Genomic DNA, 25,482 nt, shown 5'->3' on the forward strand with positions numbered 1-25,482 from the left:
CCTAGAATCCCTGGAGCTGGAATCACCATCTCCATTCTCCAGGTTGTAGTTGCCATGTTTGGTCTCAGGGCGGCGCTGTAGGTCCAGTTACCCAGGTTTGGTGTAACACTGTAACTGTTCCCCCTCTCCTTCTGAACCTGGTGAAAGGTAGTTCTTCTACTGCCATAATGTCGGGCCGTAAAAAGCCCCGTTCGGTAGCAAACCCTCTGGAATCTGCGATCACCACACCCAGTGAACGGATTCTGAGAGAATGCCACAGTTTATATATCGACAGCGAACACGGTAATGAACGACCTCCTAACTAACTAACTAACGCACATCTCCAGTAACCTACACAGCGAACAGCCTGCGGAGGCTGGCAGGCTTATGCAACAAAGTAGCCAGATTCATTCCAAAGTTTCCTCTGACTCAGAAGTTTCTACAGGTCTTTACTGTGGGCTCGTATCTAAACTACTCAACAAGCTGACATGTCTGTCACCTGCTGGCGACACTGACACTTGGGCCGTTGCTGTAGTTCTAATACTGGACTAACATGAATCAACAGGGCTAATACTGGACTAACATTAATAAACAGGGCTAGTACTGGACTAACATGAATCAGCAGTAGGGCTAGTACTGGACTAACATGAATCAACAGTAGGGCTAGTACTGGACTAACATGAATCAACAGTAGGGCTAGTACTGGACTAACATGAATCAACAGGGCTAGTACTGGACTAACATGAATCAACAGGGCTAGTACTGGACTAACATGAATCAACAGGGCTAGTACTGGACTAACATGAATCAACAGTAGGGCTAGTACTGGACTAACATGAATCAACAGGGCTAGTACTGGACTATCATTAATCAACAGGGCTAGTACTGGACTAACATGAATCAACAGGGCTAGTACTGGACTAACATGAATCAACAGGGCTAGTACTGGACTAACATTAATCAACAGTAGGGCTAGTACTGGACTATCATTAATCAACAGGGCTAGTACTGGACTAACATGAATCAACAGGGCTAGTACTGGACTAACATTAATCAACAGTAGGGCTAGTACTGGACTAACATGAATCAGCAGTAGGGCTAGTACTGGACTAACATTAATCAACAGGGCTAGTACTGGACTAACATGAATCAACAGTAGGGCTAGTACTGGACTAACATGAATCAACAGGGCTAGTACTGGACTAACATGAATCAACAGTAGGGCTAATACTGGACTAACATGAATCAGCAGTAGGGCTAGTACTGGACTAACATTAATCAACAGGGCTAGTACTGGACTAACATGAATCAGCTGTAGGGCTAGTACTGGACTAACATTAATCAGCTGTAGGGCTAGTACTGGACTAACATGAATCAGCAGTAGGGCTAGTACTGGACTAACATGAATCAACAGGGCTAGTACTGGACTAACATGAATCAGCTGTAGGGCTAGTACTGGACTAACATTAATCAGCTGTAGGGCTAGTACTGGACTAACATGAATCAGCAGTAGGGCTAGTACTGGACTAACATTAATCAACAGGGCTAGTACTGGACTAACATGAATCAGCAGTAGGGCTAGTACTGGACTAACATGAATCAACAGTAGGGCTAGTACTGGACTAACATGAATCAACAGGGCTAATACTGGACTAACATGAATCAGCAGTAGGGCTAGTACTGGACTAACATGAATCAACAGGGCTAGTACTGGACTATCATTAATCAACAGGGCTAGTACTGGACTAACATGAATCAACAGTAGGGCTAGTACTGGACTAACATGAATCAACAGGGCTAGTACTGGACTAACATGAATCAACAGTAGGCCTAGTTCACAGTGGTTAACTTCTGTGCTTCTTCTTCTATTCCGTAGTCAGTTTAGTCAGTGTGGTTTTGGCACCTATTTTCAATATGCAAAGGCACTTTATTACATTGTTGCTTATTTATGTGTAATTTATTTCACTGTTTTTCTCAGATCAGCTGGCTAGGTCAGAGTATCTCTGGGCATGCTGATAGTGGCTCAGCTATCTAACCCTAACCCTAACCCTAACCCTATCTATCAGACACAGCAGCCTGTGGTGTTTAACAGTGAGGCAGCTCTCAACGACAGACTTTATTTCATGTAGACATTTCTTCTGTATTTGACTCAGCCAAGACTTAAGGACGTATTGTCCTTGGCTTCTAGATCTGTATCCACGAGCCAGCAGCAGGTGTCAGATTAAAGAGAGTGGTATTATAACAGATGATCTTGCCATTTGTAGTTCATTGGATCACCTTAAGTGGATTTTCTTCTTCTTTTTTCCCTTTCTGTTGTAGATAGCTCTAATACCTCCTGTAGAGGAGACCTGCCTGTCCTGTCTCTGTAAACACCTAGTGACTTAATCACACATATCAATGGCTGACACAGACACTTAGGCTGTCTGGTAAGACTGGTAATATGGGGAACTGGCTGAGGAGAGGAGAGGACGCCCACCAACCAGGGTTCTGTCGTCTTTATGTGATGCTTACTTTCCGACTCACTTTGAATTCCATTTAGTTTTTGTCAGTGTTCTAGTTCCTCTATGATAAAGCTACGCTACAGGTTTTTTTTTACTTGACCCAGTATTTAGTTTGAAGTGATCATATTCCCCCTTTAACCTCTTCTGTCAAACATGCCTCTACATGCTGCTAAACATTTATGTGTGTGTGCTTGCTTGCGTGTGTGTGTGTTCAGGACTGGTGAAGATTGCAAGCAGTCTGGGTGTCCGCCTCCTTCCTCCCCGGAAGAAGATCATTGTGATGATAATGGGGAACCACTCTGCTGGAAAGAGTTCCTTCATCAACTGGTAATACTGTAACCCCTCATTACCTTCATTACTGCCAGACCAGGCCAGGATCAGGAGCTGAGGAAGTGTGTGAGAATGAATTCAGGAAGGAATGAAGGAATGATGGAAGGAGGAGGTGTTCTATTAAATGAGTAATAAAAGAGGAGGCCAGTGACCTCAGTGGACATGGAGGTGCTGCAACATGAGCCCAGATACTGTAGCTACTCAACCAGGAGAGCACCTGAGACATAGAAAAGATGTCAAGCAACCTTAGTCATGGTACCAAGTGCTCAAGTGTTTGTTTTGATATATTGTACATAAGATGTGAAAAGGTTTAGTTGCTAGGTGTACATTTGTTTTAAGTGAGTTTTTGATTGATTTCACTGTATCCTAAATGGTTTATTATTATTTGAAATGTGGAATCAATATTGTCTCATTGGATGTAAGAGTCTGTGGTAGACCTCATATCTGTGCGAATCACTGGATTATGTTCAATGCACATTATGTCATACATGTCTTGTTACCCACCCAATTCTGAGCCATCTCAAACTGCTGCCGTTCCAGGTATGTGGAAGAGCATATCCAGAAGACAGGCGTCGCCATCGAAACGCAGGGTTTTACTTTCATCACAAGCGGACGGAAAAGAGAATCGCTGACGGTAAGGTGGTCCTTCAGCACTTTTTTTTTTTTTTTTTTTTTAAATATGTTTTTAGGGCATTTCTGCTTCATTGGGATAGAGATAGTAGAGATTGACAGGAAGGATGAGAGAGAGAGAGGAGGGACGACATGCAAGATATGTCGATGGCCGGAATCGAACCAGGAACCTTGCGATTATATGGTATGCACCTTAGTGTGCTACGCCACTGAACGCGCCCCACTTAAGCACTTTCTAACCGTGCTCCGTAACTCACTGTGTTTTCACTCAGGGGGGTTTGAAGAGCACAGTAAGCCTTGTCTTTACAGTGTCATAATGATAATAATAATAATAATGATGATTGCTTACCAGTGGTTTAGTTTTTCAGGCTCCATCTCAATGCTTTCATTACTGCTATAGACTAATAACTGCCATGGCTGTAATTACTGGAGCTGGTTAATCATCAATATTCCATATTCAGAACAGCTTTTTGTCCCTGTGTCTCTCGACGCAGTGTTGTGTGGGACTTGAATAATGTCTTTAAATGCGTTGGAAATGCAGCAGTCGCAGACATGCAACAAGAGCTTCAGTGTGAGGCCACTTGCGTGGCCTGGTGAGGTGATGCATGGCTGTGCTCGTGGCTCCTCTCCCTCCCTCTCCCTCTCCCTCCCCCTCTCTCTGTATGTGGTGATGAAGGCTCAGTCTGCATGCTGCTCCTCAGAGGGGCTGGGCTGCACACACACACACACACACACACACACATACACATAGGAAAAGAGAGAGAGGCGTCTCTGCAGTAAAACAAGACCAGGGAAAAAGCTCTCTCTCTCTTTCTCCTTCCATCTCTCTCTCTCTCTCTTTCTCTCTCTCTTCCTCCTTCCATATCTCTCTCTCCTCTCTCTCTCTCTCTCTCTCCTTCCATCTCTCTCTCTTTCTCTCTCTCCTTCCATCTCTCTCTCTCTCTCTCTGCCTCTCTCCCTCTCTCTCTTTCTCCTTCTATCTCTCTCTCTCTTTCTCTCTCTTTCTCCTTCTATCTCTCTCTCTCTTTCTCCTTCTATCTCTCTCTCTCTCTCCTTCCATCTCTCTCCCTCTTCCCAACTCTGATGAAGGAGATGAATGAAATAATTACAGTGAAGGTCTTGACTGGAAGGATTATCTGCTATATACAGTCGGGGCTTAAAGCAGGCGCTCACAGGAGTTGCTAGCTGCAGCAAAGCCTCTGGCAGTGAGACCTCTGGCAGTGAGACCTCTGGCAGTGAGACCTCTGGTGTCGTTTGGGGTGCGAGGAGGAGAGGAGTCTGTCCTGTGGAGCTGGGTTCGAGGAGGAGAGGAGTCTGTCCTGTGGAGCTGGGCTCCTTAGTCCACAAGTAGACATGTTCAGCATTTTATTATCATCTCTCTCACTATCTTCTCTCTTCAGGGAAATGCAACGCTACATCTATACCCACACTTCCGGCCGCTCCTGGAGTTTAAAGGTAGGACTTCCCCCAGGGTTTAAATCCCTCTAGGGTTCCAGAGGTGGGTGTCTGTTTGAGGAACTATTCATCTCTTTTTCCTGCATGACAAATAATTGACTGTTAAGATTACTTGACCAAAATATTTTTGGTGCAGTGACTCGCAGTGGAATAAGGCATGTTAGTTTGTATAAAACTACAGTAATTGATTTGAATTATTAGACATTTTTGAATATCATACATTTGAATATCAATTTTCATTATATCTGTAAGGAATGCAATGTTTTCTTTTTCAAATGTCTCTTTGTACGGCCTGTGACACAGATTCAACTGGTCTCAAGCACCTTAGTCCAAAGATGCCAGTTTCACTGTATGTGTTTTCGGTTCCCTACCTGGCCTGTCTTTCTGATAGAAGGTAGAGCTTAGATGCTTCCTCTGGATGACTAATACTCTGAGTCAAAGCCTCTGGGGGCATCAGTTCCTCACTTCACCGTAGATCAGTGCAGACTGTGTGTTCGTGCTTCTTCACAGTCATTCATGGAGTGTGATCTGCTAAGGTGGGAATCAACTAACATGATTAAAAGATATCCACGCTTAATGTATACATAGTTGAGCTCCAGTGTAGTGGGGAAGGTGGTAGATAATGTAGATAATGTAGATAAGGTCAGGGTGTGACTGGCTTGTCTCTGAGGAGGGCAGTGTGGCTCCATGCTGACAGTGTAGGAGCGGGAGTTCACTGGGTGCCCAGAGAACGTTATATAGCGTGTGACTCACACACCCCACTGACAGCAGTGTGGTTGAGTTAGGAGGAGCTGCTGAGAAATGTCACGGCCATTAGAGACGGCACGCGCAGCCAGAAGCTCCAGCAGCACCTCCACCGAGGAGCCACAGGCCCAGGGCGGAGGACGGAGATACAGCCTTACAACCCAACATCACCTCCACCGAGGAGCCACAGGCCCAGGGCGGAGGACGGAGATACAGCCTTCCAACCCAACATCACTGACGCCTCTTTAAAACAACATCTTAAGATGTGAACTCATCAATCAATGCGCCTCAGGATGACTCATCAAAATGCTATTTTATATCCTTTTGTGATATGGCCTTGTTCACGTAGCTTGTTTGCTGGCCTATAGGCTATCAGGATGTGTGTTTCTATATTTGCTGAAGTCATTCCAGTATGCTTTGATGTAAACGATGATTGAGAATTTGGGATTAGAACAGCAAGTGTAGAATTCTGCAGAGCGGTTTTTAGCAATGTGGTGTCATAGTTCCAGTCTTGTACCAATCTGTCGTTAAGAGCTTACTTCACGTATCAACTTTGATGTACTTGAAACCATTTCCAGTCTGTAGTTGTGGTATCCACATTATTCAGGGATCTGGTTTGATCCGGTTTCACCTGGGAGGCTCTGTCCTGTGCTGTCTCTCGTGTCCGTGTGGTCCTGGTCTTGGGTGATGCAGCATTATTTGCAGCCTTTGCCCTTTTCCTGGTGCATTGGATATGCCATGTATCCCTGTCTGAGGCAGCCGGAGCCAGCAGGGAGAGATATCACTCTCATTACCTTTTCACCTTTCAAGAGGCTTATGGGCTGGATCACCTATGGGGCAGCGTGTCTGGATCTGGTTAGCTATTCTTAGATGTTCTTGCCTAAAGACGACGGTCACGGAGGTCTTCTCCCACAATGCCTGTAGGGGCAGACGGGACTGTTTCATATTTAATGTCTCATAACTGGATCTCCTCCACCATTGAATGCTGTAACTGTAACTGCCTGGACCCCCTGAGTGATGTCACTGTGTTGAAGTGCCCCTCTGTGGCGCTGTGGAGACAGATCTTTCTTATGTAGATATTATGTTGTTAAGTCAAGCTGTATCAGGCCTTGCCGGAGTCTCTTGAGTCAGCTTTGGGAAACGGTGATGGCCTCTGCACGGAGGTCTGTTGGAGACAGGGAGGAGGAGATTGATGCTTTAGCAAAGCAGCCATGATGATGTAGGAGAACCTTAAGGGAATGCTAATGTGTGACAACAGCAGCAGCAGCAGCAGTACAAGGGTGTGATTTGTACTGGTTGTTAACACCTGCCTCTTGCTATGAAAAAGACCCAGTGTCATCCCAAGGCACCCATAGGAGGGGGTGGGGGGGTGTGGGTGTTGGGGAAGGGGGGGTGTGGTGGGTGATGTGGTCTTTCAACAGCCATTCTGTTCTGCTGCTCAGAGGGAGGGGGTGGGGGTGGGGGGGCTCAGAGGGAGGGGGTGGGGGTGGGGGGGCTCAGGCTGAGCTGTGCGTTGCTTCACAGTCGTTCTTCACTGGCTAGCTTTATGTCTCACTCTCCACCCTAAAGCTGCCAGTTGAATAGCTGTTGTGGGTAACCATGACAACAGACCTCTCTGCAGAGAGGATGGTCAGGAAATTCAGTCCTGACAAATTGGGCTGCGAGAGTCAAATTGAGGGTCGATCTATGAGGACGTAACATATGTAACTTCTCAGATGTATGTCAACCCATTCCAGCCTTATTATATCTGAACAATTCAGAAAGATTGGCTTTTTTGGGAATGGAAAAATCTGTCACTGGCTCCGAGTGCCTCTGTGTCCGCGAGCTTCAAGTATTGACCACACTGCGGCTTTGAATAACACATAAAACAGACATTGTCGCTGACAGCCTTCAGCGCTGAACTTCTCCTGAAGGGGTCCTGTAGTCTAGCATCCTGTACTGTGTGCACAGTTTGTCAGGGAGGCTGGAGGAGGTAGAAATCGGAGGACGGCACGTGTTTGATACCATTCCTTACTCCATTCCATGCTCCATTCCATGCATTACAACAAGCCTGTCATCAGATTTCTGCCTCCACCAGCCTCTATGTGTGTTGTAGGTGTCACAGACTACCTGTCGGCTGAAATCTCCACCTCCAAGCAGAAGAAGTTCAGCCTGGTGACGTTCGTAGACACCCCAGGCCTGGTAGACGGGGACATGATCTATCCTTTTGATGTCAACAAGGCTATCACCTCGTTTGGTAAGTGTGCAACACTTTACATCGGAGTTGCCCCTAACTGTGCAGTAACACTGTAATTACTGTAGTAACAACAGTCTATTAAAATGTTATGCTTTTATTATTGTGGTAACAACATTGTAATAACATATTATTCAACTCTTCATGAATCACAAGCTGTGTACTGTAAAGGTATCTGTGTCCTTCCTGCCCACGTGTCTCTCCAGGGGAGCAGGCGGACCTGATCTTTGTCTTCTTTGACCCCATGGGCCAGGCGCTCTGCAAACGCACACTCAACATCGTGGAGAAGCTGAGTGAGAAGTGTGCAGACAAGCTGCTCTTCTACCTCAGCAAGGCAGATGAAGCTGGGCGGGAGACGGACAGACAGGTCAATACATTTCAACTGTCTGTCAATACATCCTCATTTAACCTGGATTCAGATCCTTGTTTTCCATGTAGCCTGGGTGACTGGACTGACAGATTAGAAACATATGAAAATACTTGTGAAACATTTTTGTCAAACAGACGTAGTATTTAGACATTTAGACACAGCATTGCTAATTGTGTTACAACATCAAGCTGAGAATGTTGCATAACTAGAATCACTAGAACACTCATTCTGTTCCAACTGTTTTACCGTAACTGATGTCCTCACTAACAGCGGGTCATGATGCAGATCGTCCAGGAACTGTGTCGCCGACCAGGACTCAACAAGTGTGGTTTTGAAATGCCTACGATATACATCCCCAACCCACAGAAGGTAAGACATCATTGGTCAAAACTACTGTAGACCAATCTATCCAGACCTCGCCCTAGACTGAGGTCTTTATTCCAGAAGTTAGGGTAGGTATTATTCTATAAACCGGTGTATAGTAACAAATATAGATCGAACAGCATTCTCAAAGTGTAGTATGTAAAGATATTTTAATGTATGATAAGATTAGCTAGGGGACTTTCCACAGGATACTCAGGCCGACGTACTGACCCCTGCCCCTGATTGGCTCCCCTCACATGCAGGTCACATGACATTCAAGTCATTGAGACTGAATCCCTTGTCATTTTCTGGCAGTATCTCTCTACTAAACTAAGCGTTTTTATGATGCAGGATATGCTCTGCTTTAATCACACATTACACAGGCCTCTGCCAGCTGTACAGTTGTTATGGAACTCTTCTCTGGAATAGATCTCCAGTTTGTGAGCAGATTTGGGCAAGGTTGGAATTTAAAGCTTTCTGCTATCTCAGCTGTTAAGTGGTCATTGATTGCTCAGGAATGTAAATTTTCCTCCAGATCAGGATCTTAGATGCTAAGAACAGGATAGATCATGTGATATGACAGCTGTGAGACTTGTCCGCTGTCTCTGGGAGGAACGGTGGTTGTAAACCATGCAGTCTGATCAGCCACCTCTGACAACAGCAGCCCCAGACCTGAGTAATCGCTCCCCCATCGTGTGATCAATGGCGCTGAAGCATAAATGAAGCTGTGCAGTGGTTGGTGGATTTATGTATCCTTCCTGCATCAATTTATTTTCGCTGAGTTATTGAAGCCCCTCTCCCTGCAAAGTGCACAAGGCTGTCAATCAATACCCCCTTGTTAGATTTTAGCACCAAACTTTCCAGCCTCAGTACTTTCAAACATGTGTCCATGATGTCAAATCTCGAGGTTGTAACATTGTAATGCCCTCGCCTCTCATAACCACGGCCAATTGAAACGTGTTTTTGTTGCTTATTCTTCTCCCGTTCTGTCCGTTTGTCCAGCCGAGCCGGTGTGTGAATCAGATTGAAGGAGTGTGTGTGACCATAGAGAAGACCATCAACCAGGCAGTCCAGAAGACGCTGGACCAGCTGGAGAAGGACTGTGACCTCATCTGCTCCACAGTCACCAGTAAACTGGCCCAAGACAGGTAGGACCGCCAGGCTCTCCCTCTCTGTGACTCTCCCTTATGTTGGCTTTGGAAGTTCCCATTTTTGGATCATTGAACCCAATACATTTACAACCCCCTCACACTCCACGTCCGTGAACCCCCTCATCCTCCCTCTTCCTGCAGGGCAGACGTGAGCTTCAACAACAGTACACGTCTCCACTCCTTCCTGTGTGGGGCGCTGGGAGTGGTCCTGCCCTTCTTCTTCATCCTCAGCTTCATCATCAACACGTTCTCCAGAGAGGAGCTGGATGTCCTGCTGGGTGAGGGGCTGGCCCGGGCCCTCAGTCTCTCCACGGTATGTGACCCCTGACCTGACCCCTGACCTGACCCCTGACCTGAGCCCTGACCCGAGCCCTCATATCGTATTCTCACTGCGTGCTGCTTCCTCCCCGTCAGCAGTTCAGGCTGAAGAGACGACAGTTGTTGCAGCATTTGAGAAATGTGCAGTCATGGTGTATTTATACTGTTTTATTAAGGCATGGTGTATTTATACTGTTTTATTAAGGCATGGTGTATTTATACTGTTTTATTAAGACATGGTGTATTTATACTGTTTTATTAAGGCATGGTGTATTTATACTGTTTTATTAAGACATGGTGTATTTATACTGTTTTATTAAGACATGGTGTATTTATACTGTTTTATTAAGAGGGACAGCTGTTAGAGATGACCAAACAACTGATATAGTACAGGTGTAGTACATGATTACTGCACATGTGTCTTTGAGTAAACGTTGCTCTGTTCATAGATCATAGATCATTGATCATAGCTCTGCTCTGTTCTGTTGTGTTCTTGTTTTAACAGGCAGTAGTGGTGTTTCTATGGGACTGTATACCAGAGGATGGCCAAATATTGTTTGTGATCCTTGTTGGTGCTGTCTGCTATCTTTTGTTATTTCTTGCCAAGTATTTTGCGCGGTAAGCACAACCAAACGCATGCAAACACGCACACACACACACACACACACACACACACACGCACGCACGCACGCACACACACTGTTGAATGACAGTTGTTGACATGACTTTGCCCACAGCCAAGGTAATAGGACTCTTACGAAGAAGGAGAAGAGGAGTCTTGCTGAGTATAATGATTATGTCCAGGGTGTCGTTAAAGGCAAGAAGGTGAGAATTCATTTCATTGATTCTGATTCTGGGTGAAGAAACTATTAAACCAAAAAAAACAACAGTGTATTTTAGATGTTAGATTGATTTCTGAGACATGAAAAGTGTTTGTGCTTTGCTGGGTCCATGTCATGGTATTTACCTTCCTTCAACAGTGTAAGTTGTATGAGGAGTACCTCCAGCAGTGTGCAGCGGAGTACGACCTGTGACGCGGGGGAATCCGTTGGTCATCTTTACATGTCGGACTCTCTCATGGAATGTGATTTTGTAGGATGTCTTCATAAGCAGCTGGACGCTCTAAACAGGTATGGACCATCTCAGAACACCCAGCATACCACAGCTGTGATTAGCTTTATTTCAGTTTTTCTCAACAAGAAATTAGAGCCTGGACTCAATAAGCAATATGAATACACTCAGAGGTAATCAGAGGTGAACGGGATTCCACGTGCCTTTTATAGAAACTGTGATTGTGAAAATATGACAAGCAAATCTCCTATGACAAGCAAAATGTGATGTGTTTTTATTTTTTTTGCGTGTGTATTTCCATCTGAAATCACGACACTGTTTACATGTTAATAGGCTCCTTTCTCCTCATGACTCACTTGCAACTGCCTATTTGCCAGCAAGGTGTTTCACTGTCTTCAACAATCTTTAATGTGATGTTATATGTCTACTATATACTCTGAAGAAGAATCAAAAACACAAATGCTGCAGAAATATCGTATGGAGACACAAAAAGCTTTGTTTTGTAGCATAATTTACACAAACACAATTTCAACTGATATTTGCATGTGTATTCTGGCCAGTGCTAATCATTACCAGACCTAAACCTCTCCAATGGCTGCTTAATGAAGTACAATGGCCAGTGCTTTCTCCTGCCTCCAAAGATAATGTATTTATTTTTAGAATAAAGATGTCCAGCCTACAGTACTATGGCTAACTCAGCACAGTAGTCCAGTGTAAAAAGGTGAGAGAAATGTTTTCATGTTTGTCAACTGTGAAGTCTCAATACACTTAAGTGTGTTTAATCTTTTGGATATGTCTTGTGAACCCTAACCTTTCCCTTGGTTCCTTCGTAAACATTTCCTTAATCTCTCCTGTTTTATTTAGGACAGTGTATCAAATGCAATTCAAACACCAGAACTTAAGACAGTTATTGATACCATGTAGTTCCTTATATTTATTGGTATTTAGAGTTGTCTTACAGGAAGTCTTTAGGTACTTTATACCCAAACAATGCAGAAACGCCTCTTCGGGCTGTTTGCAATAATATTTTGGAATTTGTGTGGTACAAGTTGTGAACAAAATGTGCAACAATGTCTTCTATATATCTGTGATATGTCTTCTATATCTCTGTGATATGTATTTCAGGATTCATTTTGTATTGGTGCTCTTTCTAAGTATCTCTTTTCAATAATCGGCTTTGTTTAATTGTGTGTGAATGTATTTATTCTGTTTTAACCTTTTTGAGAAGCATTTTGATGCTTTTCTGACCTATAGAATGTCTCCCCACCTGTCTGTCACTGATAGCTAACTGTCACATGTTTCAGTACCTCAACGTACGAGGCCTCGCAGAAAGCCTCAATGTCATTGAAGTTGATTATTAAATATTTTCTGTTTTTTCTGAAGCTTGTTTTTGCTCTTCTTTGTATAATTGTTCTGATGTATGTGGTGATGTTACATAGATGCTGTAATGCATGATGAGGTAGAGTATATTGACGAAAACACAGAATAGATGATCCTGATCAACATCTCTAGACACGTGTCCAGGCCCGTCCTGCTGTACTGAGAGGCTTTGTGTCTTTGTCTTAAAGAATCGCTGTCATTGTGATCAACACATGCAGTTCAATGAGCAGTAAGGAGCCATTGTTGAATACTTTTATTTCAAAGTTTCCATTATAAAAATACCATTCCAAGCTTCTCTGTATGAAGAATATTCCTTTCAAAATTATGTGTTTAGGGCTGAAGTATTTTGAAATCTTCAACATGCCAATAAAATGAAAATGGAAATAGTTATTCCTCTACACACCAAAGAAAACAGTAAGTTGTGAATGAAAATGACAGGACCACTTCAAATACAGAGAACCAATGTCTGGCAAAAAAATAAAAGCAACAAATTAATATATTTTTGCAACAGGACCAACCCCAATATGACCAGGCCTTCAACCTCAGTTCCCTGAGTTAGTAACAAAGAACATCCACGGGAGATGACAACTACCAAAAATAGCCTTCAGCAACTATTGCATAATATCTAAAAGAACAACAACTATTACATTTTTGTTAGAAAATACTGACATCTATTGTTCTATTGAGCAAGCATTAACATAGATTTAAATTCCTTTATATTTTTAATTTGTGCAAGCTACGAGCAAGGTAACAATGGTCACCAAGAGGAAGAGGTACATTATAATACTAAAAGGAGTGATTTGCTAGCATCTTAAAGCACACAGGCTGTGTTGTGAGGATGTCATGCTTTGTGTGTGTGTGTGTGTGTGTGTGTGTGTGTGTGTGTGTCAAATGGGGAAAGGGACATTCAAGTGGCTGTTGCAACTACAGATTATGTAGCTTATCTTGTTGCAATACTTTGCATGGCATTGAGACGAACTTTGTGCAGTTGAAGGTCTATATTCAAAGCTGACTGATTGAAGCTTTGTTTTTAAGTGTGTAGATAACAATATCTTAGTTAGAGCTCAGCAAACATCAGGGTCAAATTGCTGCCAACTTTGACAGGGGATGATCACAGGTTGATAACTTGTTAAACCAGGGTGTGTTCCAATTCTCGACCCTTCTCCTGAGGGCTCCTAACACTCCAATCCATTCCTTTGAAGTCCATGAGGGGGTGTGTTGAATATGGTGGAAACTCTCCAGCCATGCTTGCACCAATCGAATGCTTTTCAATGCAGTAGTGGTGAAGGGTAGAGAATTGGAACGCACCCTGGTTTATCAAGTGATCATCCCACAATCATCCCCTTTTAAAACCCCCATGAGCACTCAAACAAATTAGTCTTACATGTTAAGACTAACATCTCAAACTTAGAAAAGTTCAGTTTAAATTGTACAGTCCTGTTTTGTTACAGTGCATTGAGGATTATAGCTATATACAAAGTTGCATGTACAAAAAATGTCAATACCCCTCTCCAGCCCCTTATAAACAAAGTGTACAGGTAGATACATCATGCAGAAGCACAAAGACTGAATCTGATATTTCTTCGCTGTGAAATCTGAGAAAACAGTCATGACCACAAGATTTGCCACCACAGTATTTGAGTATGTTAAAACTGTGTATGGCTCATAGTATAGAATACAGTATGTACAGCCCATCAGTATGCAGAACATCTGTAGAACAATATGTCAAACAGTTTCAGCCTTGACTCCAGGGGGGGGGTTACCCCAACAGGTCCAGACAGGGTCAGTAGTAGGAAGTCCACAGTATAGCTGCTCAGAGTCTCAGCACCAAAAGTGTCCATTGTGTCCAGCAGACCCCAGAGACACGGAGAGCTTGAGATGTCCCTGCTAGCCTTTATCTATCAACCAAGACATATCGCCTGTCCTGCAGTCCAGAGGGAAGACAAGAGCCTTTAAACAGGATGCTTATACTTTTTAGGCAACATTGAAGTTTATAGTATAGAGTCGGTAGCACTTTGTCATAAATCCTGAGGGGAACATAAACCATGTTGAGGGGAACAAGGAAAGCACATGTTTTCATACTTGCCAGGTCGAGTTAACATCCTTCATTTTTTTTGTGAATGCACAATGAGAGATAAACATGAGAGACATGAAAAATACAATTTACAGAAATACAGAAACACACTAAACAAACATCCAAACAATGTTCCACGTACAGTTGACGTATCCCAGGAGAAGAAGTTATGTACAGTAGTTTCATGTCTCTTCAGTGTCTCATGTCTACAGTATGTGATAACATCGGCATGTGTGTTTCCTCATTAAACCTTGAGAAATCTAAAGAACATAAAAACCTCATTGTCACCCAGACCAGATTTAAGAGGGGGAAATGTACTTACTCCACATCTCGCTTCCTAATCGTCTTTCCGGACCCTAAGACCTCTGCCACGCGGGATACAATGGGGTCATAGTTCATGCTGGCCACAGCGACCACCTCCTCCCCCCTATAGACGAGGCAGATTAAGGCAACATATTTTTTAAATGCAGTTTGAAGCAATGACTGATCTTTTGAAAAAAATGCTGAGTGATGCCTTGCGTACTGTATATTAAAAACATAAAAACAAATAGAAAATTCTGTGGAGAAACAGCCTGCTCTATGCCAGCCATCCTGCAGATAGCCGGTGATATATACACTTACTTGGTATAAAATGCCACAAATTTCAACTCGTCCAGATCTCCCTGGATTACGACATCATCAAAGCCCTCTCCGTAACCTTGACAATAAAAATGAATAATTGGTTTGTAACACCGACACACACCTCTATGTCCATGAGGACTCACCTCTCTGACCTCACAGCTAGGTGGCAGTGATGCATCAGGGGGCCAGACCGGCCAATCCCTGAGCCACTCCTGGAGGTCTGAAAGGATTGGATCGGTGTAAGCAACATGGTGACATCTTGCCCTCTGATAGGCTACTTTGAGTTTTCACCATATTGCTTATACCTATCCAATCCCTTCAGATCTCCAGGAGTGCCTAGGGGAGGGATCTGAGGGGTGGGGGCGGGGGCCTGGGGGCCCATTTGGAATTCAGAGAGTGTGTAGCCTACTTAACTACTCATAAAACAATGAGACATTTATACTGATTTGCAGATTACATTTCACATATTCAGTCCAACTGAAAGCTAATGAAATCATACAGTAGAAAAACAAAACAGCCGTTGTTTCTCTCCTGAGGAGAAGGCCTGTTTACCTGCATAGCGGATGCTTTTCCCAAACATGGCCGACCAGAAGTAAGGCACCGTTTTGATCTCAGCGGCTCTTCCCATCATGCTGAGTGCTGCCACTCTTCCTGTCAATCAGACACGAGCGTAGGGTGTTCTCATGATCTACTTCATGTCAAATATATACTGTAATTTATACTGTACTTACTGTAATGACTGTAAGTACATGTAAATGTAACTATGGACAACCAGATGATCAATATACTAATCAGTGCCCATTAGAAGATAAGCAGCTGGTTTGGTCTCTATGGTAACTCTCACCGTGCACATGGGCCATCTGCCAGTGAGGGATGTTCACCTTCTTGTTGCTGCGCTGTGGGAAAGGAAACGTCACCACGTCACCTCCAGCGTAGACGCCGTCAACATTCGTCTGCATCGTCTGACGGTTCAGAAGAGGAAGTGTTGCGTTAGTTGATGACTGCATTGCAAACAACATAGTATTCCTGTACATCATCGTAATAATGAAGATGGGATAATGAAGATAAATTTGATGAATGCACAGTTGTGGTGTTGCTTGGTTTTTACCTTGTTGACGGTAATGAAGCCCTTGGAGTCCATGTGAACCCCGCTCTGTTTCAGGAAGCCCGTCGCTGGGCCAGAACCTGCCGGGTGAAGACATATGATTGGCTATAGTCACATGACTTAGAGCAGGGAAGTTAGATACTTCACCGCCATGAAGCAGAACATACAGCACCAGTCAAAAGTTAGGACACACCTTGCCAAGAGTGTGCAAGGCTGTCATCAAAGCAAAAGGTGGCTACTTTGAAGAATCTAAAATATAAACCATATTCTGGTTTGTTTAACACTTTTTTGTTTACTACATAATTCCATATGTGTTCCTTCATAGTTTTGATGTCTTCAGTATTAATCTACAATGTAGAAAATAATAAAAAAATAAAGAAAAACCATTGAATGAGAAGGTGTGTCCAAACTTTTGACTGGTACTGTATAGTGATGGACATTGAGTGGCAGGTGTGTCAAATCTAGTTGTGTGTGAAGTCAGTGTCCTCTGGGACTGCGGAGGTTAGCCCTAACCCTAACCACCTCTCAGCTCCTCCAGCCCCACTGGATTAGAGGTTGCCTCACCTGTGCCAATGACACACACATCTGCCCGTAGGACTTTCCCACTCTTCAGAACCACTTCCTTCAACTGTGGAACGTAAAAACAACATTGACAAAAACAGTGAGGCCACATACGTACAGTAACACTAGATTACACAGCTGTGATACTTCCGTTCCTGGGTACAAAGTTCACATATTTGCTAAACCAGTATTGACACACATCTCCTTTTCTGAGCCACACTCCAAACTGAGGTTTTGGTCGTACAGTAATCCAGTGATTTAGCCGACACACTGTGTTTCACCTCGGCCAATCATGCTTGTTCTAAAAATGGGCTTGATTAACCAGGGAACAGGGGAGAGAGAGTCCTACTGCATCATGTCAGGAGAGAGAGTCCTACTGCATCATGTCAGGAGAGAGAGAGTCCTACTGCATCATGTCAGGGGAGAGAGAGTCCTACTGCACCATGTCAGGAGAGAGAGTCCTACTGCATCATGTCAGGGGAGAGAGTCCTACTGCATCATGTCAGGGGAGAGAGAGTCCTACTGCATCATGTCAGGAGAGAGAGAGTCCTACTGCATCATGTCAGGAGAGAGAGAGTCCTACTGCACCATGTCAGGAGAGAGAGAGTCCTACTGCACCATGTCAGGAGAGAGAGTCCTACTGCATCATGTCAGGGGAGAGAGAGTCCTACTGCATCATGTCAGGAGAGAGAGAGTCCTACTGCATCTTGTCAGGGGAGAGAGAGTCCTACTGCACCATGTCAGGAGAGAGAGTCCTACTGCATCATGTCAGGAGAGAGAGAGTCCTACTGCATCATGTCAGGGGAGAGAGAGTCCTACTGCACCATGTCAGGAGAGAGAGTCCTACTGCATCATGTCAGGAGAGAGAGAGTCCTACTGCACCATGTCAGGAGAGAGAGTCCTACTGCATCATGTCAGGAGAGAGAGTCCTACTGCATCATGTCAGGAGAGAGAGTCCTACTGCATCATGTCAGGGGAGAGAGAGTCCTACTGCATCATGTCAGGAGAGAGAGAGTCCTACTGCATCATGTCAGGGGAGAGAGTCCTACTGCATCATGTCAGGAGAGAGAGAGTCCTACTGCATCATGTCAGGAGAGAGAGTCCTACTGCATCATGTCAGGGGAGAGAGAGTCCTACTGCATCATGTCAGGAGAGAGAGTCCTACTGCATCATGTCAGGAGAGAGAGAGTCCTACTGCATCATGTCAGGAGAGAGAGTCCTACTGCATCATGTCAGGAGAGAGAGTCCTACTGCATCATGTCAGGAGAGAGAGTCCTACTGCATCATGTCAGGGGAGAGAGAGTCCTACTGCATCATGTCAGGCTGTTTCTCTCACTTTCTGAATACCTGTCCATGTTGGCCGAGCATCTCCGCCACCTCATTCAGCATGTAGAACTTCACCCGGTTCGTCTCAAACAGCTGCAACCACAGAGCACTGGGTCAAAGTTCACACACCGGTGGTGTTTCTCAAAGTTGATCTCATGGTGGCTTTTCCCATTTACTATTTACTATTTACTATTTACTATTTACTATGTTCATCTGGAATACTCTGTATGTAATTGTTATCTGAAATACACTTTTTCTGTGTAAGAATGCTAATGAGCTCTGTAGTAGGGTGTGTACAGCCTGGTTTCCCAGGGGTGTGTACAGCCTGGTTTCCCAGGGGTGTGTACAGCCTGGTTTCCCAGGGGTGTGTACGGCCTGGTTTCCCAGGGGTGTGTACGGCCTGGTTTCCCAGGGGTGTGTCCCTACCTTCATTATGGCTTTCCCTACTTTCTCCCCAAGAGCTTGGCGGAAGGGGATCGCCTCGATCCCGATGATAGAGACAGAGTGGGCCTTGTCTGTGAGAGCAGCCGCGACCTCCATACCTGATAAAAAACAGAACACACACACGTATCACATTCACAGGTGACTACTTAACCACACACTACTTAACCACACACTACTTAACCACACTCCACACTCTGTGTGCCGTACCAATTTAGTGAACAGTTTGGTTAGTTAGTTAGTTAGTTAGTTAGTTGTAGTAACACTGATATTACTCAGGTATCAACATTGTATTAACATGTAGTAACATAGCAATTTAGTGAAAGCTTTGTGATTGTATTGTAATTGTATTGAGCAGCTTTACACAAGTAGGACAAGGAACAGTCTTCACTCAACTCCATTACTATGCAGTTACTGAATCATAATAATTATTGCAACACATTAAAGGGGCATCTGGGATCCCCCTTTAACCATGTTGTTATTACAGTAATTGCAGTGTTATTACATAGGTATAAGCAGCACATAATGTGAAGTTCCTCAATTGTAGCTGAATGGTTACAGATCCGTTTACATGTATATTGTCATGTGTCTCACCAACAAACGAAGTTCCCACAACCACAGCATTCCTGTTGTTGGCCAGCCTGGCCACACTGTTGGCGTCCTCAGGGGTCATGAGGTGAAACACATTGCCAATGTCCTTGCCTTTGTAGCTCATTGGTTTGGGTCTGACAAACAGAAGTCAGGGGTGGACCAGTGTCAATAAAGGAATCACTCATATAAACACTGGTCATACTCTGTAAGCCAGGCAGAATAACAGAATGATAGTTCACCTGTTACTTTCAACTGTTACTGTTACTCACTTGCTTCCTGTAGCAATAAATAGCTTCCTGTATTCCATCCTGAAGCCATCTTGAAATGTCACGGCCCTTGTTTTGACATCCACTGCTACAGCCTACAGGACATTCAGACATCCCACAGTTAAAACCCATCTTTTAGCCACCCTGTCACTGGGGGATTTGTTCCTCTTCACTGCTGGTCTGAGACCAGTTCTGCCTCCGTGTCTCACCTCCTTCTCTGTGAGCAGCTCGATGTCGTGGGTCTGAAGGAAGTCCAGGGAGCGCAGTTTTAGCTGCTCTGCTGTGCTCTCCAGGGACTGAGGGGGAGAGGGTCGGTTACACCCCATCACAACACACGCCTGTGGTTTACTACGTGTCTAATGGGTGACGTAGAGTGAATAAATGCAGCTTTTCTGACACAAACGAGCCTCAAAGTAAAGTTGTTAGTGATTTTCATGATTAGAATTGCAAAATCAAAGGACTGTTCCCACAGTAACCAAACATAAACACTATCAAGGAATGATGTTATACCAAGATTTTACGTCGCAATAACAAAATCATATTGACCGAATCTTTGAGCATGAAATCTATGGGAGGATTATTAAATCTGTAACCATGAACAGTTGGCATGATTGACAAACCATTTTCATTGCCGGTTTCGCAATGTTTTCTTCCCAAAACATTCTTCCAATTGAAATAAATGTTCTGATTACAGCGTCTGTCTGAGGAGCCTGTGTGTTCTGTGTTGTGTTCTGGGTCTCTGTACAAACCTTACTCAGTTTAGGCCTGTCGTAGGGAGGGTGCTTGTCCATGGTGCACATGATGATGCGGTCTGTGAAGCCCTCTTGTCTTAACGTCTCTGCACACACCAGACCCGCTGGACCTTGACACACAAAACCAACACATCTAGAGTAGTAGATTCTTACTGAGGTGTGAATACAAACCAACACATCTAGAGTAGTAGATTCTTACTGAGGTGTGAATACAAACCAACACATTTAGAGTAATAGATTCTTACTGAGGTGTGAATACAAACCAACAAAACACATGGAAATAGGACAAATGTCAACAGTTCAAACATAAAAAAACCGACATTAGAATTACTAGCAATGGGAGTGCAAAGCATGGGAGCGTCCAACTGACCTGATCCAATGATGAGAACGTGGCTGAAGCCGGTGCTGGAGTTGATGACCGCTGAACACCTCGCCATGGGCTTTGACCTCTTCTGGGACTGAAGAGCCTGGAGGTTGAAACATTTACAGGGTCGCAGGTCAACCAGGATTCCAAATTCACCTCAATAATCTGTTTAAATACTCACAAGGTCTTCACCTGTTTGTTTGCGCGAATGATCACCTTGTCCTTTTCAACTCTGACCTGAAGCAAACAGACATGAGCGATGTGTACACTTTTTTGAGGAAGCTCAGAGACAGGATAAGGCAGGGAATGTGAATGACATCACAAACGAGGGAGGTCACCTGGAAGGTGGGGAGGCTGTCCAGTCCAGGGAAGTCCTCGATGTCTCCTGTCGCGATGTTGAAACATGCACCATGCCACGGACAGCGCACGTGCCCTTTGGACAAGACACCTGGAATACAAGAAGATATTTCCCACTGAACATGAAATCCCAAAGCTTCATTTCACACCAGAGAAGTCAAACCATGATGACGTTCCACAGGTCGTTGATAAGATGGAGACGGTGCCTCACCTTTGACCAGCGGGGCTCCGTAGTGGGGACACTTGTGAGCAACGGCAGAGAACTCTCCATGTTCTTTGATTAGCAGAGCTCTGCCACTCCCCAGATCAACCTCGCGCATCCTAGAAAGGGATAAGAGCACACACACACACACACACACACACACGCACGCACGCACGCACGCACGCACGCACGCACGCACGCACACACGCACACACACACACACACACACACACACACACACACACACACACACACACACACGTCATGGCACAATAAAGATTTAGATATAGGAGTAAATGAGCCTCATTGGCTGGATATCCCATCAGTACCAGGTTAATAGAGAACATTGTCTTTATAAATCTTACTGTCCGTTCTCCAGATCCTTGACGTGACAGACGGACGCCTCCACGTAGTCGCGGGGTTGGTGGTAGAGGCGGAGGGGGGCGGAGTCGTCGTCTGAGCAGTGTCCCAGCGCCCCGTTGGCCCGGCAGTCGGAGAAGGGGCTCGCCTTTCCATTTGGTGACATCACATCCACTTCCTTTTCTTTCTCCAGGAGGGTTAGCTCCACTTTGACCTCAACTGTAGGACACATTAGAAAATCACCTCTCAGGTTCTTATTCTCTCCCCTAGTTTTTCCTAATCACACCTTTTAATCGATATTGTAACGTCTCGCCCTGTTCCTTAGTTTATGTTTGTCTTTGTTTCATATCATTCATTTGTTGTTTCCTGTTTTATTTTGTTTTTCTCACCTTGTCTCTCGTTTCAGACACTTCACTTCCTGCCCCTGTGTGATGTCTACCCCGCCCTGACTGGTGTCACCTGTCCCTCATCATCCTTCCCTCTCCTGTGTGTTTAGTCTGTGTGTTCCCCTGTCTCTGTGCCAGTTCATCTTTGTCCTTTGTGCCAAACGTAAAAGCTATCTATCCTTGTGTTATTTGTTTAAGACTATTCTAAAGTAAAGACTATTCTTTTGATTCAAGATTTTTGTTTCCGAGTCGTGTGTTTGAGTCCTCTGCCTGCGTACTACAGTCATTACAGATATCTTACACAGGCTTACATAGTCATACAATTTTGGTCTTTATTCAGCAAAATCCTAATGGAGAAAGTGCTTTGTCAAGTTAAAATTACTTGACCATGACAAACTGTATTGTGAATATTTACTGTAAATGTAGTGCAAATCTTTGGAGCTTTAGAGTACAAATTCAGCACATTTTGTGTGACAGGTCTCTGTGGCATATGGAGGCATCTGATGACATCTGACGCGTTGCCTTTAGGTTTTTATTCCTGCGTTTTAAGAGGTGGTTGTGTAACCCTTTTTCACTGCAGCCAGCTTTATCTCTTCGGCTGGAAAAATGTGCTGACCATCCGGTTCTTACACAGTAATCTGGCTGGAATTTTCACCTGCTGAGCGAGTCTTAATTAAAATCAATGGAAAATCATAAGAGTGACTGCAATTGCAGGAGAGGAAAGGAGAGAGCACTCCATCCCCACACTCACCCTGGGTTATTCTGGATGACAGCCTCCTGCCCCACACTCACCCTGGGTTATTCTGGATGACAGCCTCCTGCCCCACACTCACCCTGGGTTATTCTGGATGACAGCCTCCTGCCCCACACTCACCCTGGGTTATTCTGGATGACAGCCTCCTGCCCCACACTCACCCTGGGTTATTCTGGATGACAGCCTCCTGCCTGTGGCAGACTCTCACTCCATCCCCACACTCACCCTGGGTTATTCTGGATGACAGCCTCCTGCCTGTGGCAGACTCTCACTGGATAGATCCTTATTAAGGACCAGATGTGGGATCATTTTCAATATTGTGTTAGATTTCCGTTGGCAATGACTTTGTTTGGATTATTCCTTTATATCATCCCATCCCATCCACAGGATGATCAGAACAGTTCCACATCCAAACTTGATTACCTACAGTAACTATATGCTCAATTGCTGAGAAATCTCTCCCAAATATCAATGTATATAAGATAAAGAGTAAGAACATGAACATATAACTGCATTGTAAAGTCAGCAGCACCGTGACATATTCCTGAGCAATGATGAGTTCTATCAGCAACAACCTTCCAGAGCTGGAACATAAACGACTGTAAAGATGATCCCACTCATGAACAGACAGATCTCTTTTCACCGACTACAGATTCACACTGAGCTGAAACAGTCAACTGGGCCTTCTTTCAGAAGCCTTTTTACACAGTAACATCAAAGTACACCTTGGATGATACCAGTTTAACGTTTAAGTTATGATTTATTTAGATTTTCTTGTTGTTGTTGCTATTCTTCTCACTCTGTGTTTGCATACTGATATGATTTTTTAATATACAGTATCTACTGTACTTACTGAGTGGTATTGTGTCCTCCTCTCCGTACACACAACATTGTGTAAAGTAAGGAGCTGTTTGGTCAGGTTTTGGTCAGGTTTTGGTCAGGTTTTGGTCAGGTTTTGGTCAGGTTTTGGTCAGGTTTTGTCTAGTGAATGTTTGTGGTCAGTGCTCGTCACCGCTGGGTCAGAGGTTCTGTCAGGGCCTCATTTGTTTAATAGACTTTGACTAATTAGACCTCAGAGCCTTTACTCCCACAGTGAGGGGCCTCTGCTCTGCTACACTACCCCCCCCCCAACGCTCTCTCTGCTACCCCCCCCCCAACGCTCTCTCTGCTACCCCCCCCCCCCCCAACGCTCTCTCTGCTACCCCCCCCCCCAACGCTCTCTCTGCTACCCCCCCCCCAATGCTCTCTCTGCTACCCCCCCCCCCAACGCTCTCTCTGCTACCCCCCCCCCCCAACGCTCTCTCTGCTACCCCCCCCCCCCAACGCTCTCTCTGCTACCCCCCCCCAACGCTCTCTCTGCTACCCCCCCCCCCCCCCCCAACGCTCTCTCTGCTACCCCCCCCCCCCCAACGCTCTCTCTGCTACCCCCCCCCCCAACGCTCTCTCTGCTACCCCCCCCCCCCAACGCTCTCTCTGCTACCCCCCCCCCCCCCCCCAACGCTCTCTCTGCTACACTACCCCCCCCCCAACGCTCTCTCTGCTACCCCCCCCCCCAACGCTCTCTCTGCTACCCCCCCCCCCCCAACGCTCTCTCTGCTACCCCCCCCCCCACCCCCCCACCCCAACGCTCTCTCTGCTACCCCCCCCCCCCCCCAACGCTCTCTCTGCTTAGTACTGAGGACATATTCTACCCTGAAAACTCTCTCTCCTGAGGACGCAGGACATATTCTACCCTCAAAACTCTCTTTCCTTAGTACTCAGGTCATTCTACTCTCCAAACTCTCTCCTCCTGCTGATGACACACTCTCTCCTTAGTGACCTGTTTTCTGCCCCTTCAACGTCAGTCACTAATCACTATTTCAGCAATGTTAGTGTTGTGTTGGATTGGTTGTTTTTGTTGTTGTTGTTTTTTAATAATTCTGTTCCAAAGCTATCGCTTTCTCCAAGATCAAATTGTTGCAGCACTGTTGTTTATCATAAATATTAATAATCATGTTCTAAACTTAAAGCATGTAATGCCCTCTTCCTCAAATCAGCTGCATTGAAACAGCATCACATATGTATTGAAACAGACATACTGTGTTACATTTGAAACTCATATTTTACTACGTAATCCTCTTCAAAGCAATGCAACTGAGAGCATTAAAATTCCTCCCCGACAAAACGCCATGCTACAAACCCTACAAAGGCAGTCAGCAGAGCAGTTTGTATGACCTATATATAGCTGGAGAACAAGTGCCAATTATTACAGGATTTGGAGTGGGGCAGGTTGAAGGAGAACGGGGGGTTCGAGGGGGAGGTGGTCACCTGGTTTGGGTTTGGAGAAGCATCCTCCCATGATGGGCCCAGTGTAGAACCAGGAGACCTGGCTGATGATGCCCAGGGGAGGTGGAGGGGGGAGGGGGTCAGATCCTGGGGTTGGGCTGCTGGGTTGGGGGGTAACAACAGTGCTGGAGGGGGGGTATCAGTACCTGCAGGTCCAGGCCAGCCATAGCAGACATCAGCTCCTCCACATCACCTGGGGAAACGGAACAACAGGTCAGTGTTTGAAGAGCCCAACATCAGCACAGCGCTAGGCTAGCAATAACAACTATTAGCATTCACAGCACTGTCTGCAGCACTTCCAATGGAACTGTTCACAGCTTTGTTTCTGATGCAAAACAGCTCATGAGAGGCTCTGCCGCTGAGCTGTAAACAGATCATTATGGGATGCTTTGATATGTCTGTGATAGGGCAGGTAGACCCCCAATCTGCTTCTTTGATTCATCAAGAAACGTATATTGTTGTACTTATTTTT

General features: G+C 45.0%; 2 protein-coding genes across 2 annotated transcripts; one reads left to right on the plus strand and one right to left on the minus strand.

Moving 5' to 3' along the window:
- Positions 1 to 167: 167 nt before the first annotated feature.
- On the plus strand, positions 168 to 12,527 carry LOC310806564 (uncharacterized protein; the record flags this gene model as incomplete). The annotated part of the gene is made up of 12 exons (XM_083672712.1): positions 168 to 282; positions 2,696 to 2,807; positions 3,351 to 3,444; positions 4,841 to 4,895; positions 7,735 to 7,875; positions 8,079 to 8,239; positions 8,513 to 8,611; positions 9,608 to 9,753; positions 9,898 to 10,069; positions 10,580 to 10,692; positions 10,812 to 10,899; positions 11,055 to 12,527. The coding sequence occupies 12 exons, from the start codon at positions 168 to 170 to the stop codon at positions 11,106 to 11,108; spliced, it is 1,350 nt and encodes a 449-aa protein (XP_083528838.1). The 3' UTR covers positions 11,109 to 12,527.
- Positions 12,528 to 14,412: 1,885 nt separating this feature from the next.
- On the minus strand, positions 14,413 to 25,023 carry aifm3 (AIF family member 3; the record flags this gene model as incomplete). The annotated part of the gene is made up of 20 exons (XM_083673457.1): positions 14,413 to 14,449; positions 14,608 to 14,628; positions 14,922 to 15,026; positions 15,221 to 15,296; positions 15,773 to 15,871; positions 16,065 to 16,182; positions 16,329 to 16,405; positions 16,890 to 16,953; positions 18,234 to 18,305; positions 18,639 to 18,754; positions 19,248 to 19,378; positions 19,514 to 19,605; positions 19,720 to 19,806; positions 20,260 to 20,372; positions 20,633 to 20,729; positions 20,819 to 20,863; positions 20,965 to 21,074; positions 21,195 to 21,304; positions 21,551 to 21,764; positions 24,993 to 25,023. The coding sequence occupies 20 exons, from the start codon at positions 25,021 to 25,023 to the stop codon at positions 14,413 to 14,415; spliced, it is 1,815 nt and encodes a 604-aa protein (XP_083529583.1).
- Positions 25,024 to 25,482: the final 459 nt, after the last annotated feature.

Source organism: Argentina silus (assembly GCF_951799395.1).
Source record: "Argentina silus genome assembly, chromosome: 7".
NCBI classification, from domain to species: Eukaryota; Metazoa; Chordata; class Actinopteri; order Argentiniformes; family Argentinidae; genus Argentina; species Argentina silus.